Source organism: Thermobia domestica, chromosome 9, assembly GCF_964235325.1.
Source record: "Thermobia domestica chromosome 9, izTheDome1.hap1.1, whole genome shotgun sequence".
Taxonomy (NCBI): Eukaryota; Metazoa; Arthropoda; class Insecta; order Zygentoma; family Lepismatidae; genus Thermobia; species Thermobia domestica.
The window spans coordinates 22,386,747-22,403,481 of NC_137462.1; the positions used below are offsets into that span (position 1 = coordinate 22,386,747).

Below are 16,735 nucleotides of genomic sequence, written 5' to 3' on the forward strand. Positions count from 1 at the left end.
CCTCCCTCGAAAATGCAGCTCCCTTTACTGTACATCGAAACTTCCACTAGTACGAAAGTTCGAATTCAGCACCTGAAATAGTAAGCGGTACATAGTTCGGAACTCTGAGCATCGCGTTTCTTAAATTTGACGAATTTTTACGCTTTTGTTGGTGTTGATTCTACAGAATGCTTATTTGAAGAGTACCTACAAATAACTGCACTAAACTGTAGTTGTTCGAAAACTAAATTTTACTGAAGAATACTTGTGTTACCATCAAAGGTAAGAAATAATACTAATAGTTTTACTAATGCACTACATGTTTACTGGTAGTACCGGCATCTATGGCCTTAAACGCGTCAAACGTACGAGGGACAACGTCCCTCGGCGTCGCCGAGTTGGCGAGCACACTATTCACGGAAAGCATTTTCTAATTTTCTAAAATATAAAATTGCATTTTCTTCCTTCAAATAGGCTATAAGCATAATCCATACATTAATTTGTTACTTAATTATCTCAAGCTAAGGTGAGGTTGTTTTTATTCATTCAGTGCATTCAGAACTTTATAAAGGTCTTATGTTGAATGTTGTATACTTTAACGGGAAAGGATTCAATTCGCCCAAGGAAAGTCCAAAATCTGATAAAAATCACTTTCAATGTGATCACCTTGGTTGTATCAATAATATATTAACAGAAAGCTCAAAAACCCAGGTGGGTTTTAAGGTGAGTTTTTTCAGGTGGGTCCAACCCGAAAAAACCCGGTGGGTTTATTCGGGCTGGGCCCACTTGGGCAAACCCTGATTCTCACGGAAGAATTTATTCGTAAGTAACTTCAATTTTTTGTTAATTTGAATCATCCTCTCATGCGCCTACATAATTTTAGAATTATATTTGTTCTACTCATTTTCAGGAATTAGGAATTAGATGTCTGGGCTGTATCGCATTTAAGGTCATTTAGCCCGTCACGTACATGAGGGCACACTATCTGATGAAACGTATGGAAGAAAGGATTGGGGAAGGAAGGAAACAGCCAGGGACCATTATGATAGGTACCATACCGGCATTTGCCTGGTGTGAATGAGGAGAAACCCAGGAAAAATTCCACCCAAGATGGTTGGGCTGTAAAAGCTGTGACACTTTTTTCCACCGCGAGTCCCCACCGGGAATCGAACTACTCATTTTCTGTACATAAACATAAGTAAAAATAAATAAGAATCATTACCTTTCACCCCGGTGTCCTCCATGACGTCCTTCTTTGATGCTTCTTTCTCGTTGAACATATTCTCTGTAGCACTTGGAACAGTAGCCTTTCCACTCTGCGTTACCATAATATCCGCAGCCGTTCTTGCACATAAGATCTGATTCATTAATATGAAGTGAAGGCCTCTTTGTGGAATACATGATTGGTGTTTCTCTTATTAATCAACTGTGAACATCTACTCAACTTCTTCTCTCTCTCTCTCTCTCAGAGATTACAACCAATTTCACAGGATACAACTCTAGAAAACGAAGGAGAAAAAGTCAGGTAAGAGCACTTTAAATTAAATTTCTATTTCCTGTAACTTAAAATTCATCACCTGTATTAGAATATTCCATGTGTATATCCCGAAAAAAAAAAAAAAATGCAATCAACGAGGAAAGGCTTAAAAAATAATACACTAAATCTTATTGCAGAAAAGTCTTTAAATGCCATCCAGTGTGAAGCTAAGAATCGAGGGAGGTGAATGTAATATACATTATCTACATAACGAATATTTTGTGAAAATATAAACTATATTTAAATTTACCGGTATAGATTTGAAAATTTCAAGCCACAACCGAATTTCCCCAATACTTTCACGTGATCTAACCTGAGACATAGAATCGATCTCAAAAGAGTGGACAAACTTTTTTCACCCTTTCAAATTCTATATATTTAAATTTTAGTTATATCCAGAACGTACATTTTTATGAATATACCCCCGATACAAATTTACAATGGTCCGGGTGTCACTTTGTAGCCTCTCGTTTCAGTTGCCCAACTAATGTACTAGAAGATCAAGGGACGCTTAATCTCGGTATCTTATAACGTTTTACGGTATTAAGATGGTATAAAAATGCAATATATAAAAATCGAATTAACTTTAAAAGGCAAACCAACCTGTACTAGGTGTCACTAAAAAGCACGAATGTCATCGAACAAATTTAAGGTAGGGGCGCATTGAGTGCCCAAGTAACAGCGAAGGTGCGCCCGTAGAGAGCAGGCGCGTCAATCACGGTGTGTTTACGCATAAACGAGTATAGTGGAATAAACACTTTGCATACCATTAAGAACACATGCCCTACATATGGCATAGCTTTGTGACACTTCTGTGATCACTCTGCATACGGCCTTTACATAGCACGTCTTTTTTATGGAGTACTATGTGGTTAAGAACGTATTTTCCATTTCGTATTCCTACTTTATTATAGATGTAAGAAGTAACACTCCGATTCCTTTCTGTGAAAGGACAGGAACAAATTTTCTCAGTAACTCTCCGCTGTGGAGAATGTGTGACTCCTACAATGAATTAAGTCATAAAACTGATGTATTAGATATATTCAGTATGTCAGAATATGTATTTAGAAACAGGATTATTACCGAATACCTGACACTCGAAGTAAATTGATTAAGCCTGTTGTGTTGTTTTCTAAATAAATAAATAATATATTTTATTGATTATTTGTACAATCATATTACGTATACAAACAAGTACCGGTAACATATTCCTTTCATGGATTTTATACACTTAACTTCCGTAAAATGGAAGAGCACCGGAAATTTTGTCCCATATCATCACATTTCGTTCAGATACAACTCCCCTCTTGTTATTTTCCGGACTATATTTTTGTACTTAGCTTAACTTTAGAGGTGCCCTCCAGTTTCGAACCTTAAAAAAAAAAAAAATAAATAAATAAATAAATAAATAAATAAAACATTAAAAATTGTTAGGTTAGGTTACGCTTTGAAAACACGACTACCACGCTCCTGAAGCATCGAAACCCTCTGCGTCTTGCATACGGCCACTTGATAGGTGGATAGTTACAATGATTAATAACTGTGATAACGTTATCTTAACATTTCTTTACAGGTTTGAAATCTTAGTAATTATACCGCAAACGTTAAAAAAAAAAACTAATCTACGACTGAAACTACTTCAAAATATTGGTAACTCTTTACTTTGGGCAAGGCAGTGACAACCTGTCAGTACATAGCATTGCCGAGCGAGCGTCAGCGAGTGAAGGCTGGTTAGAGCCCCATAGGGAACGTTGTTTTTCTTTCTTTTATTTTAGGAACTGGTTCAGATGAATTGGTTAGTTACTGCCTTGCGTAAAGTAAAGACTTGAGAAAATAATTAACCATTTCCTCAATACAGTCAAGATTCCTTTTGTTTATCCGTTAAATTGGCATTTATTCTATTGGGTTAAGTGCCGCATCGTCGGACCAATTTTAAGAAATTTACCGGGTCAATTGGAGAATTTATTTAAGTTTTTGAGCAAGAATGAGTACAAGAAAAGTAAGGGGAAAGTAAAAGTTAAGAAAGTGGTTGTATTTGTTGATTGTTTTTGATGTTGTTAGCGGCACTGCATGTGAAGGCGGATGGACTATTTCGCGGAGAGGTTCACTTGTTTTACTATACGGATCCATAAATTGTAAAATGTACAGAAAAAGCTTGGCAAGTCTTTAATTTGCCCATTTCATGTCAAGAACAGAACCCAACAGATGCCGCGCTTCTAACCCGTTATTACTACTACTATTACTACTCTTACTCCTGCTCCTACTACAACAAATACTTATACTATGAATCAGTATTAAAGTAACACTGCACGCCTAATATAACGTAATCTAACGTCACTTTGGTTATAGTTAAGGAGCCGTACTTCCCGTTTAGGGAAGGACGAGGAACGCCATACTTTCAGGAATTATTCATTGACTATCTAGGATGTTAAGAAGTAGGTAATAGACTGAGTTCTTTCCCTTGTACTTAGGGTGTTTTTCTAGGAATATCTGTTAACCGAATGCAATACATTTTGGTGATTTTTTTGTTTTCAAAGTGGTCCGGCGATACGTCACAAATGCCATTCTGGGTTTTCCATTCTATTAGCCCCAGCCAGCATTTCAACATGGCAATAATGACCTAGGAATAGGTTAGATTTGATTTCGTCCACTTACCTTAGTGCATTGATTTGACTCGATGGGGCTTATCGGAATTTAACCCCAAAAATTTTCTAGAATCCTTATTTCATCTGAAGCTAGCTAATTCACTAATTTCCAGCTTAACATATACACGTATGGTTCTTCTTACCAACTATTAACACTTCCATATAATAAACACGCAAGCACAATTACACTAATACCTTCACAACAACATTGTGCACAATAATGCTACTTCTACTGGAAAATAACAAATTCCATTTACTTAATGAGTGATGGTGACTCATTCAAACCATTACTCACACAGGAAGTTGAACATACACCAGAAGGAAACAAGTCAATATTGCTATGAGTAATAACCGCTACGGGCGCTTTCACTCCAAATCTTTAGTTTGTTTACAAACAAACATCAGATTTCCCAAAATGAGCTTCTTACGTAGGCAATTCGTGCATTTACACATATATCAGCCATCTTCTTGCTTGATTACGTACGGACTTTGCGGAAGGAAAGTTGAATGTCAAATGTTCAAAGGTTTCCAGGCACTACGATAAATCATTCAAAGCATTGCACTATTTTCATATTTATTAAATATGTTGTTTATGTGATAACCACTGAAAACAATAAATATAATAATAAATGTTTTGGGTATGTACACAAATTTTCAACTTTTGTTTCTTTACTTACCTTTAATGTTCTATGTTGGTATGAACCGACGATATCACAGAGCGGTACCATGTTTGCAAAGCTGTATTGATTAGGTTACTGAACTGTCAACCCTGGTCTTTTCTGCTTGTAACAAATAAACATCATGGATCGCAATATAAACAAATAAATTCTAAACCAGACTGAAATATAACATGTAGTGTAGAAATGTGATTAAAAAGGTATTGCGATGTTTACAGTTTGTTATAGCCAGATGAAGGACATTTCTTGACCGTTTCCGGTACTTAGAGAGGTAGTGCAATTTTATAATGTGTGTAACATTGATTAAACATTGAGCGAGGTCAAGTAACCATGAAAAAGCGTTACATAAGGCATAATGTTACATAATTATTTATTTATTTCTAATTTGGGATTAAATAGAAATAAGCATAAATTTGTAAACTATAAATCGGTGCCTAATATAAATGCTTGTAAAGTGTGAGGATTGACATAGGTATTACCTATTATCATTGATTTTACAATTCCAAGAGAAAAGAATTGGTAATAAGTGCATAATGAGTGACAAATGTTACATAAAATAGACCTTGCACTTTTATTATGGTGAGCTTTGTAAATAATTACTATCTATTTATTTACTACTTTATATAAATTCCCGATGACAGGATAATCTGCCTTAAATAAAGAATTATGGGTGAGCTTTGTGAATGATTACTATTTGTTAATTTACTATTTTATATAAATTCCCGACGATAGGTCAGCCTCCATTAAACCAAAAGGAGAACGTGAGATTTTAAAGTTCTTCAGAAACATATGAAAGATTTTACTGTGAGCATCGTCTCACATAAATATTCAACTCGTAACAAGCTATACTTAATTAAAATTGGTACACAGAGAAAGATTAAGTAAATAACCAGTTACGTAGGGAAAATACCGGAATAGGTTAACAATATTATATTTTATAGCAGTTAGGAAACGAACGATATCCTTTGAATTATTGTATGACATCTAAAAACTTACATTATTTTCTGAAGTCTCGAAACAGAAAGGAACGAATTGTTACATGCCTTTTTAGTATTAGCTTTGTAGTTTTTCATTGCCATGGGCAGCATGTTAACACTGAATAAGCTCTCTTCTTCCGTCAAATAGTATCGTTTGAAATATGCTCAAGGTCATGTACACTAACTAATGAGTGCTAATACATCTTTTTAGCACATACGCACAAAGAAGTAAAACAGAACTGAAGCTCTTGCCTGTTAATAACCACGTTGTATTAAAATATGAAGTCAGCGTGTAGTTGCTAATGTATTTGTTGTGCATAAATTTTTCAAGCGATCTCCATATTTTAACTTCTCGTACTAACTTAACATGGAAATAATAAACATAACTTAGGCCTAATTACATATATGTGCAATACTTTTAATGTACGGTACATATTTAGGTACATTCAGAGAAGGAAAAAGATCTAAAATATTTTGAAGTTGTTTTTTTTTTTTTTTTTTTTTTGGCGTGATCATTGTTGAAATGTGTAATTTTTATAATAAAATGATAAGATCTTGTAACCTGCATGCCTCTGCAAGTACCATTTTCTTCAAGTTACCACCAGACAAGCATTTTCAGTGAATAGGAGATAAACTATATACAAATACGTTTACTCAAGTTATGTCTTCACCTATTTCTCTATCATTGTCTCAAAAAATACAATAAAGTCTGTAGTTTTATGTCCTATGATTATGCCCCATTGGCTAAAGGAAAGAGATGATTAATAAAAGTGAAGGGTTAACTGCTGTATCGCCGGACCAATTTTAGAAAATTTACCAGGTGAATTAGAGAATTTGTTTTGGTTTGTGAGGAAGAGTAATTGAAAGTAAGGTGAGAGGAATAGTTGAAGTTAAGAAAATACTTGTTGTTAGTTGTATTCGATCTTGGAAGCGGAAGGGACTATTTGACGGAAAGATACACTTGCTATGATGTATGGGAAAGGCAGAGTGGAAATGGTGCGTAAATGACAAGATTGTGTCATATCGTGTTTGAGTTTTATCAATTGTACAAAAATAAGGAGTGTCAGTTGTTGGAATTGTGTGAAAGGCATGGCCTGCTAAACAGGCGAACAGTTTGCCGTAAGTGTAGAGACACATTTGAAACTACAAAAAAGAAGAGGAACATCTACAAACCTAATCGAATGTAACCTAATTTAGTATCGGTACGATATGGTACTTTTTTGGATGGCATTTAGCACCTCCCCCAAAGCTGTGCAAAACATAAGCCATGCATTTTATGACATATAAAGTATTTTTCCACTTTGCTTGTTTTTGCGTATATTCACCGCCTCTGACGCACCTGCTCCCTACGGACGCACCCCTCGCTGCCGCTTGGGTTCCCGTGCTACGGTCCTACCCTGACTCGGTTAGATGAGTGTAGTACAAAATCCAAGCTAAATTCTGGCAAGGCAGACAAAATCCAAGGAACATTATCATGTGAGTAGTGCCTGTGAACACCCTAATTAAATTGTACGTTTGTTTCTTTCTTCAATTGTCATGCATTCTAAAGTTTTATCTGTAACTCTTCAGTTTATTCCGGTGGGAGGCAACGGGCAAAAAAACAAAAAAACAAACAAACATACAAAAAAAACCTCAGCACTCTAACATTACCATATTCATATTTTGATCTTGATAGGTACATTTGAATTAAATTTTTATAAAAGAAATCATACAACACTCCGCTTTGCCAGAATTTAGTTTGGATTTTGTCCTCGCCCCCGGTTAGATTGCATTTGTGCTCTTTAGTGGCCACGTAGCACAAGTTGATGCCGTACGTCCACACTCAGTTGCGAAGAATAATTACTACCAAGTGTGTCAGGGCCCCAATCTAGTATTTTTGGGGAGAAAGTAAATAATATTTATTATTATTATTATTATTTTCGTGTGGTCTGGCGACACAGCAGTAGTACCAAAGTGAATAATTATGAAACAATAATTAGCATAATAATGTGGGAAAATTCCGAATAACTCACGGATGTGATATTTATATTACTATTTGATTTGATAGTATGCACATTAAATAGTTATTAAAATTGTACGTACCCAAAAACATATTATTTATTTATTTAAAACCGGAACGGATACAGTTAAATAAATAACAGAGTGATTTTGGCTAACCACGAATATCATATTGTCCACCAGGATCTCGACCTGGAATCAAATCAGGGACCTCTTACACTAGAGGTGAGCCATCCACAACTGAGCATTCTTTACTCTTCAACAGAAAACATGGAAGCTGCAACGAACAATGTATTTCTTTGGGATCTTGAGCTTAATTATTTGCTATGGTTTTTGTATAGCAAATAGTGTTGTTTTATTTTTAATATACCTATTGGAAAACAGAAAATCCAAATAGAGGTAGTCCCAATGTAAATAGGTCTCATATTACTGAATATAATTAATATGATGGCACATAGTATGATGGACGTAAAAACAAATTTATTTTATTCGTATTCATGCATTTAATAATTTTCAGAGGTATAGGCCAGAGATGAAGCTGTTCAGTTGGTCGTGGGTCAAGATTTGTGAGTGTGTCGTGGATCAACAGGACATGACCCACTGCGATTCACCACCCACTGTAATCCATTCTGCTCAGTGCATTTGTAAACAGCATCTTCTGAACATTGGTGAATTTGTCTACATTTTCCTTCCTTTTTCATTTGTTTCTATTTACTTACCTGAAATGAGTATATCTAAGTGAAAAAAGAACTTAAGGCACTTTTGGATATTGATATTTGTAATTGTAATAATAGCAATAGGACTTACTACTTGGCTTTAGAGACACAGTCGAATTTTACACTTTTTTTCCTTCTTTACGTTGGCCTACTCTACCTTAATTTGAGGCTTTCAAATTTCATCCTATTTTCCACTGAAAAGTATCTGTAATTCAACAGTGAAATAATTATATATGATAATTAAATTGAAAGTAATTTCGTAATTTTGCTCATGACAAATAACTTTACCATTTTATATTGTAAAGGTCAGATCCACTGGTATTGTCACAGAGCGGTGCTTGAGCGACTGACCATAGAAATTCAAATTCCGATTAGTGCTAATTTCTCAGCCTTGATATTTTACAAGTGTAAACTCTTTAGTCAGCGTGGATAATGGGTCAGAGTTAATGACAATGGGTTTTGGTGGGTTATGGTGGGTGGTGTTTCACATGGGTAATGGGTCAAGTTTTCATTGGCCCACCCTATCTGTGGTATAGGTGCTTGTGGAGCGAATTTATACTTTAATGTTCAATTCCAGGCCATCTGGGTTTGTGGTGACTATAGTATGTCCGTAGAACTCCGCCATGACTATGTGATGGCATTCATACCTTCGACACCGAGGATCCGCGTTCGATTCCCGGTGGAAGCTCATGTGGTTCGAATCCACGTTAAGCTGTACGTCTACGTCTCATATAGCCTCAATGCTGAAATAGCCGCTAAATTCCACACCAATCAATGATTATCGTGTCCGTGGATTTTCTTAGGGTTTTCCCTTTTTTCACATTCTCATTCCATCGATTCTTTCATAATCATTCACTTCCGTTAACATCAGTCTCTCTTATGTCTACAGTGCATGAGCACAGATGTAGTTTTTATATTATTATTATTTATTTATTTATTTATTTTACACTTCAATAACTAGTCACTTTACACTGAGTCACTAGTCACTAGTTCTTCTTGTCAGTTCTACCTGATCATCATGGGCGGAGTTATGGGTGGCATGCCCCCCCCCCAACTTTTCGAGAAAAAATAAAAATACCACCTAGAAGATGACCACCTACCAAGACCTAGGAGACCGGCCCCCCACTGCCCTCCCAGCAGACAATTCCTAGCTCCGCCTATGCTGATCATAATTCTCTTGGACCTGATAATATTTATACCATCTTCCTTCGCAATACAGCCGCGTCAATTGCTTTTCCTGTGGCTTTTATTATTATTATTATTATTATTATTATTATTATTTAACAGATGTTTTACAGAAGGCTTCTTTCCCCAACTTCGGAAACAGGCCAACATTATTCCAACCTATAAATCTGGCACTAAAACTGATGTATATTCCTGTAGAGCCATTTCTCTTCTTTCTCCGTTGTCAGTTCTTTGCGAGTAAATCATAAAAGACAGACTTTACAAGTTCACACCCCCTTATCTCACAGCATGCCTTCCTGCAACAGAAATCATGCGTTACTAACCTATTAGAATTTCTTATTCATGCTATAAACAGTGTTTCAGAAACTTATATAATAAACTGGATATAATAGACTGAGATTTCTGAAAAGCTAACTCCTATTACTCGAACCATGGTGGCAGATCTGCTTCCATAAAATTATCAATCAAAATCAAAATTTCATATATTTTTATATATTTTTCAGGTATTTTGATATCTGCTTCTATTGAGTTTAGAAGTGGTTGAACCCATTTCAAGATGGAGTGTGTTTTGTATCATTCTTACCAAACTGGTTATTTGCTGACTGTAGGAAATTGTTTGTCGAGTAAATGTTCTTCGATGTCAAAGACTGTTGCAGCAATTTGGAACATGACATATAGACGAACCCTGGCCGAGAGCACAATTCCAAGGGATCAAGAATCCACTTTCAGCAGCCGAATGAGGAGTCTTGCTGTGGCATCATATTACAATCAGGCTGCTATTGATGTAGCAGCTATGAAGGTACAGTATGTCATTACGAGACGCTACAAAATAATAATAATAGTAATAAAAGTAAATAAATAAAATAAAATAAAAAACCGAGAATGTTGTAAAAATTAGAAATTTACCTTAAATCTTACTTTCCTCTTTTAGTTTCAAAGTAATCACCTCGGGGTTGTATGGAACGATTCAAGCGATTTTCCCATCTTTGGAAACTACTAATATGCAATGATTCCAGCAATTTTCCCATCGTTGGAAGTACTACTGGTATGCAACGATTCCAGCGTTTTTCCCATCGGTGGAAGTACTGTTGGTATACAAAGATTCCAGCATTTTCCCATTGTTGGAAGCACTGTTGGTATGCAAAGATTCCAGCAGTTTTCCCATGATTGGAAGTATTGCTGGTATGGAAAGATTCCAGCGATTTTTCCATTGTCAGAAACATTGCTGCTATGCAACAATTCCAGCGATTTTCCCGTCGTTGGAACCCACTGGCTGTAGCATATTAAAGAACTGATTGCGACTCCGCTTGCATTTCATCAATGGAAATAAAATGTTGCCCTTTTAGGTGAAATTTTGTTTTAGGAAAGAGTTAGAAATTGCAAGAGGCTAGGTGTCCGGCCGAGTACAGTGTGGGCATATAGACGTATATTGATCTGAACCTATTAGTCTCGTAGTTGACCGTAGTTCAAAAGACAAGGTGTAATTCACTGCAATATTCTCATTATTTTTAAGTATTCTGTCTCTCGGCAAGTCCTGGAACTAATGAGTTTTTTCTCCTTTGTCCCTCCTGGAATAAAATAATGTAATAGTGTTCCCATTTCCTTTCCACATCTCCATGCTGTTGTCCACCTTGTGATTTATCCGGCTTTTAGGACGATTTCCCTTCCTAAGGTCAAGAAGTCGCCTTGACCTCTATCCGCTCATTCACCCTTCGAGGAGACCTGGCAGAAGTTGACTCTATCCCAGACGTCAGTTGGTCCCCACCCACCTTGGTTGCCTAAGGGGTTGGCCACTTTCTTCCACGAGAAGGTGTAGGTTGGGATTTTCGCGTTCTTTAGGATGAGACCGGAAGACATTACTCAAACCTCTCCAGTATTGTTTAAAAAACTCGTAGTAGTTCGCCTCTTATGGGAAATTATTCCAAATCTTAGCAAAACTAAGATGTAGGGCTATACTTTGGAGTGTCCAATCAAAATAGGTAAAGTGACATGTCTTGTGTCTCCGTATTTGTTACTTTAATTGCATATTTCTTCCTTCACTGGGACCGTCGTTAGTGAAACCAGTGTTCATACTGGCTCAAGAAGTTAGTATAGTGCCAACCACATTACAACAAGAAATTGGGGGCGGTGACTCAGTGGTAGAGCGTTCACCCATCATGCATCGGGTCCTTTGTTCCATCCCAGCTCGCACCAAGTGAGTTTTGTGGTGAACAAACACCGTGTACGTGGGATTTTTCGGGATTCTCCCACTTTCTTCATTCCACCATTTCATTCATTTCTCATCATCAGTATCTCCTTTAACCTAGCAGGCATAATCGTGGGACGTAAAACTTAAAGGTTTCATTTCATTTACAACAAAAAATTGAAATGTTGTGGAATTTTCCGTAAGTTATTAAATAGAACAATAGTTTGTTTATAAGAACACATAGTTGTAGCGAATGGACTTGGTTAAATACAGGGACAATAATTAGGAGTACTTGATGCTAATTGTTCTTTATAAAAAAAAGCTAAAACTACAATAAGAGTTGTAAAAGTATGACTCCGGTGACGCTGTTATAAAGCTGGTGATGCCGACGTTCCCAGCGAGGAAAGAAACGTACAATTAAAGTAACAAACACTAAGGCACAAGGGAAGTCACTTGTAATAATTTGCCCTATAGCTTCCATCAGTAAATAATCAAAATAAATACTGATATAAAATATGATCTTCCCAGTTCATTATTTAGAATGTGTTGACATGTCCCGTATGACAATCCAACTCGTATGTATTGTCTGAGCCCTGTCCTCAAGGATAATTACACGCACTTTTGCGAGTTGTGCATGACGACGATCGTCCCGAATGTTTCTCATCCTCTGTAGACTTCCAATCATCTTTTAAACGCTTAAAGCATACACAAGTCTTGCTTGGCTTGAAGACTGCTGAAAAAAATAAATAAATAAATAAAATAAAATAAAAATCAGCATTCGATGGATTTCTGCTCCAGCTTTATTCAGATTGAAACAGAACTTAATGGAATCCTGTGCTCCTTCATGGCAGCCATTGCGAACTTCGCAGATGCAGCAGAATACGGTATAACCAAATTTGTTTTTTAAAAAACTAAGAAACGTGTACTCTCACAAGTATTCCACTTGGCAGACTCCCGGCTGAAATACACACCAAGGGACAACTGGCAGCGGAAATCCGTATTGCGACTGATTTGGACGGAATATTTAGAATTTTCGAAAATTTTAAGTAGTACCTTGTATACTAAGATGTTCATCAATCACGTCTTCATTTTTTCAAGTAGTGCGGAAACAGAAAAATAACAAAATTTGTGTATAATTGCTTAGTATTTAGAAACCACTGCTTAGTGAAACACTTTGTGTTGTCTAGATCTCTCTCGTCAAAGATATCTTCAAATCAATTGTGTCATCATAAGTAAGAACGAAAGCATTGTAGAGGATCTTGTATCTATCAAAAGAATTTACAGAGAAATTGCAATATTATCGTTTGATCTTTGCAGTATCTTAAAAAAAAAAAAAAAAAAAAAAAAAAAAAAAAAAAAAAAGTGGGATACGGGGCTAGTATTCAATTATATTTTTACTTTTACTTTGTTATATTAGAACCTTCAGGAAAAAATGAGTTTGGGACATAAAATAAATATATTTACGAGCGAGGATCAGAAACTAAGATTATAAGGCAGATATTTGTGGAGTTTCGTCTGTTATTGAGGAATGAGGAATATGGAATAATTTTAATACATGTAGTTGGGAACTGTGCAGAGTTTTAGCCACCCGCCACCTACAGTGCTAGTTGTAGATAAACACAAGTGACGACTCGTTTGGAAAACTGGTCTCGCAAAGAAGTCCGCTCACAAGGGAACCTTCCGAAAATGATAGTTGCAGGGAAAGATGTGACCTATGCCAATTGAAAGAGCTGTAACAGAGATGTTCATTCCCAAAAAATTAGCTGCCCATAGCAATAAGTTCAAGAAATATAAGGGGTGGAAGTTCGGGAAACAGCAAGGTTGGACAAGGGAAGAAAAGTGCAAATTCCGCAAAAAAGAAAAAAAAAGGGGGGCACGGCAAAATACAATGCTAATGAGTGATGTATAGAAAGAGACTTGCCACAATAGGGAACAAAACAAATGAAGGCCACCAGTGGGGTTAACAGTGTTGCCAACTGCAATGAAAAGTACATGTTTTGCAAAGAGCGTGCTATATGAAGTGAGTGCAATATTCAGTGTCAACCTGCAAGGTAGAACATAAGATATGACGTGTATAATCTGTGGTACAATCTAACGAAAGAGAATAGAAAAAACAGAAGTACAAAAAATACGGAAAAGACGGAGTTGGTCATAATGCGCCACATTTGATCACGAGGTGTGTATATTAGAATGAACAAAACAAGAAGCACCGACTATGCAGGAAACCAACGTACCTAGAGTCGAAAAGAAAAAACGAGTTCCAAAGTTGGCAACACTGGCCATGAACATCCAGATAAGTCTAATATAGTTAGGTCACTCGCTTCACGAAAAGAAAATTCCGGCAACAGGCATCACTCGGAGTGCATCAATGCTAGAGTGATTGAGGCAATGTCAATTCGGGGAACATGAAATGGTTGGGTTGAGCCAACAACCGATAATAGAAGTAGTGAGCATTATGTCATGGTTGGGTCGCATGTGGGAATATACAAGGTGTCCCAGCATTTTTTGTGACCTGAAAGATTTGCGAAACGAACAAAAATGTGACGGATCCAGTTGTGCAGGAATGTACCAATGTCAGGGGGTGATAAAAGTCTGTGAGAAGCAAGTGCCCCCAGGATCCCCATCATAGGACGCCAGGAGCCAACTTCAAACTTTCAAATGGCAACAGAGACCGAGTGATACGTCTTTCGATAGATCATGGAATGTGCAACAACACCTATAGGAAACATTTGCTATATGAAGCATGGTTTTCAAAATGGCCGCCACAAATATATGTTGTGTCTTAACATGACACCGAACATTGCGATCTCAAATTGCTGGGAAGCGAAAAGAGATGTTGCAAATCCAATTGCACAGGAATGTACTCATGTCGAGGGCCAAGAAAACTTTGTAAGAAGCAAGTCCCCCAGGGCCCCCATCATAAGGCTCGAGGGGTCAACCGCAACATTTCAAATGGGAAAAGGGGGCGGATGATATTTCTCTGGATAGATGCAACACCGCCTATAAGAAATATTTGCTATATGAAGCACGGGTTTCAAAATGGCCGCCAAAAATGCACGTTATTCTTGTCACCGAGCAGATATTTTTGGTGGCCATTTTGAAATCCTATATAGTAAATATTTCTGATATGCGTTGTTGCATATTCCAAGATTTATCGAAAGAAATATAACTCGACCTATGGTGCTATTTGAAATTTTGAAGTTGGCCCCTGGGACCCTATGATGGGGGACTTGGGGGCACTTGCGTCTCACAGAAGTTTGTCGCTCGCTGACATGGGTACATTCCTGCACAACTGGATGTGTCACATTTTTTCGCTTTGAAACTATTTCAGTCGCAGAGTTAGGTGGGACACACTGGATATATCATATAGGCGGTGTCAGAACTGCAGACAGTAGCACACAGCAAATCAAGCCATTGATTATGTTTGCTTTCTACAGGTGTGGATATGTGATAGAAAGACCACCAAAGGTTCCGATACCTCTAGAGTACTGTTTCGAGACATTCACGGGTGATCATTGTACCATGTATGACGGATTGGCAGTATTCCGCTGTGCTCACTGCAAATGTATCTTCTGTTTGGACCATTGTCTCATCGAACAATTGCACGTACAATGTTGACGAGCATGTACAAATGATGCGAAGGCTAATGCCTGTAGCCGGAATTTTCTTTTTGTGAAGCGAGTGGCCTAACTATATTAGAATTGTCTGGATTTTCATGGTCAGTGTTGCCAACTTTGGAACTCGTTTTTCTTTTCGAATCTAGGTACGTCAGTTTCTTGCATAGTTGGTGCTTCTTGTTTTGTTCATTCTAATATGCACACCTCATGATCAAATGTGGCGCATTATGGCCAACTCTGTCTTTTCCGTATTTTTCGTACTTCTGTTTTTTTTTTATATTTTCTTTTGTTAGATTGTACCACTAATTATACACGTCATATCTTATGTTCTACATTACAGGTTAACACTGAATATTGCACTCTTTGCAAAACATGTACTTTTCATTGCAGTTGGCAACACTGTTAACCCCACTGGTGGCCTTCATTTGTTCCCTATTGTGGCAAGTCTCTTTCTATACATCACTTGTCAGCATTGTATTTTGCCGTGTTCTCCCCCCCCCCCTTTTTTTCGGAATTTGCACTTTTCCCCTTGTCCAACCTTGGTGTTTCCCGAACTTCCACCCCTTATATTTCTTGAACCTATTGCCATGGGCAACTAATTTTTTTGGGAATGAACATCTCTGTTACAGCTCTTTCAATTGGCATAGGTCACATCTTTCCCTGCAACTATCATTTTCGGAAGGTTCCCTTGTCAGTTATTCCATTTCTGTGGGCGAAACATGTAACCGCGGATGAAATTCACTGGCAGTTGGTAGAGTTTTACGGAGAGACTGTAATGTCTCGTCAGCATATCGCAGAATAGTGTCTAAACTTTGTGGCAGGTAGAGAAAATGTCACTGACGAGGAGCGTAGTGACCCACTCAGCACGCCATGAACAGATTTGAACTTAGTTCGCGTGCAGGAGCTGATTCAGGAGGACAACAGGAGGATCATGTTACGGCATCCGATGTCACTTTCACCTGTTCCCGTACTTGAAGAAGCACCTCGGAAGCCGTCACTTCGTTTCAGAAGAGGAGATGAAACACTTCGTTATAACGTGGCTGAACACCTAGGGACAGGATTTTTACCAGGAGGGAATCTTTAAACTCATCCCACAATGTGATAGGTACTTTAACCAATACAGAGACTATGTTGAAACATAACCTAATATATGTATCATATGTTGACTGTCTTGGTTGTATGAAATAACATATACACGTTTTACTGCAGGCTTTGTAAC

General features: G+C 37.3%; 2 protein-coding genes across 12 annotated transcripts in view; one reads left to right on the forward strand and one right to left on the reverse strand.

The window, feature by feature from the left end:
• Rabex-5 (Rabaptin-5-associated exchange factor for Rab5) overlaps positions 1–6,320 on the reverse strand; it is a 45,315-nt gene extending 38,995 nt beyond the window's left edge. For 2 of the 6 annotated variants that reach the window (XM_081770734.1, XM_081770729.1), the window contains exons 1-2: positions 4,457–4,633; positions 1,202–1,478 (exon numbers count right to left, since the gene is read on the reverse strand). In XM_081770734.1, the coding sequence (XP_081626860.1) occupies positions 1,202–1,380 (179 nt within the window). In that variant the 5' untranslated portion in view covers positions 1,381–1,478; positions 4,457–4,633. Of the gene's footprint in view, positions 1–1,201; positions 1,479–4,171; positions 4,381–4,418; positions 4,634–4,838; positions 4,969–5,834 lie in introns of those variants that run through there. The other 4 variants (XM_081770733.1, XM_081770731.1, XM_081770730.1 and 1 more) reach the window with 4 other exon arrangements.
• LOC145694459 (branched-chain alpha-ketoacid dehydrogenase kinase-like) overlaps positions 4,775–16,735 on the forward strand; it is a 69,443-nt gene continuing 57,482 nt past the window's right edge. Inside the window, exons 1-2 of one of the 6 annotated variants that reach the window (XM_081770738.1) lie at positions 4,775–4,799; positions 10,218–10,513. In XM_081770738.1, coding sequence (XP_081626864.1) covers positions 10,271–10,513 — 243 coding nt within the window. In that variant the 5' untranslated portion in view covers positions 4,775–4,799; positions 10,218–10,270. Of the gene's footprint in view, positions 4,800–4,962; positions 5,110–5,132; positions 5,418–10,217; positions 10,514–16,735 lie in introns of those variants that run through there. The other 5 variants (XM_081770737.1, XM_081770735.1, XM_081770736.1 and 2 more) reach the window with 5 other exon arrangements.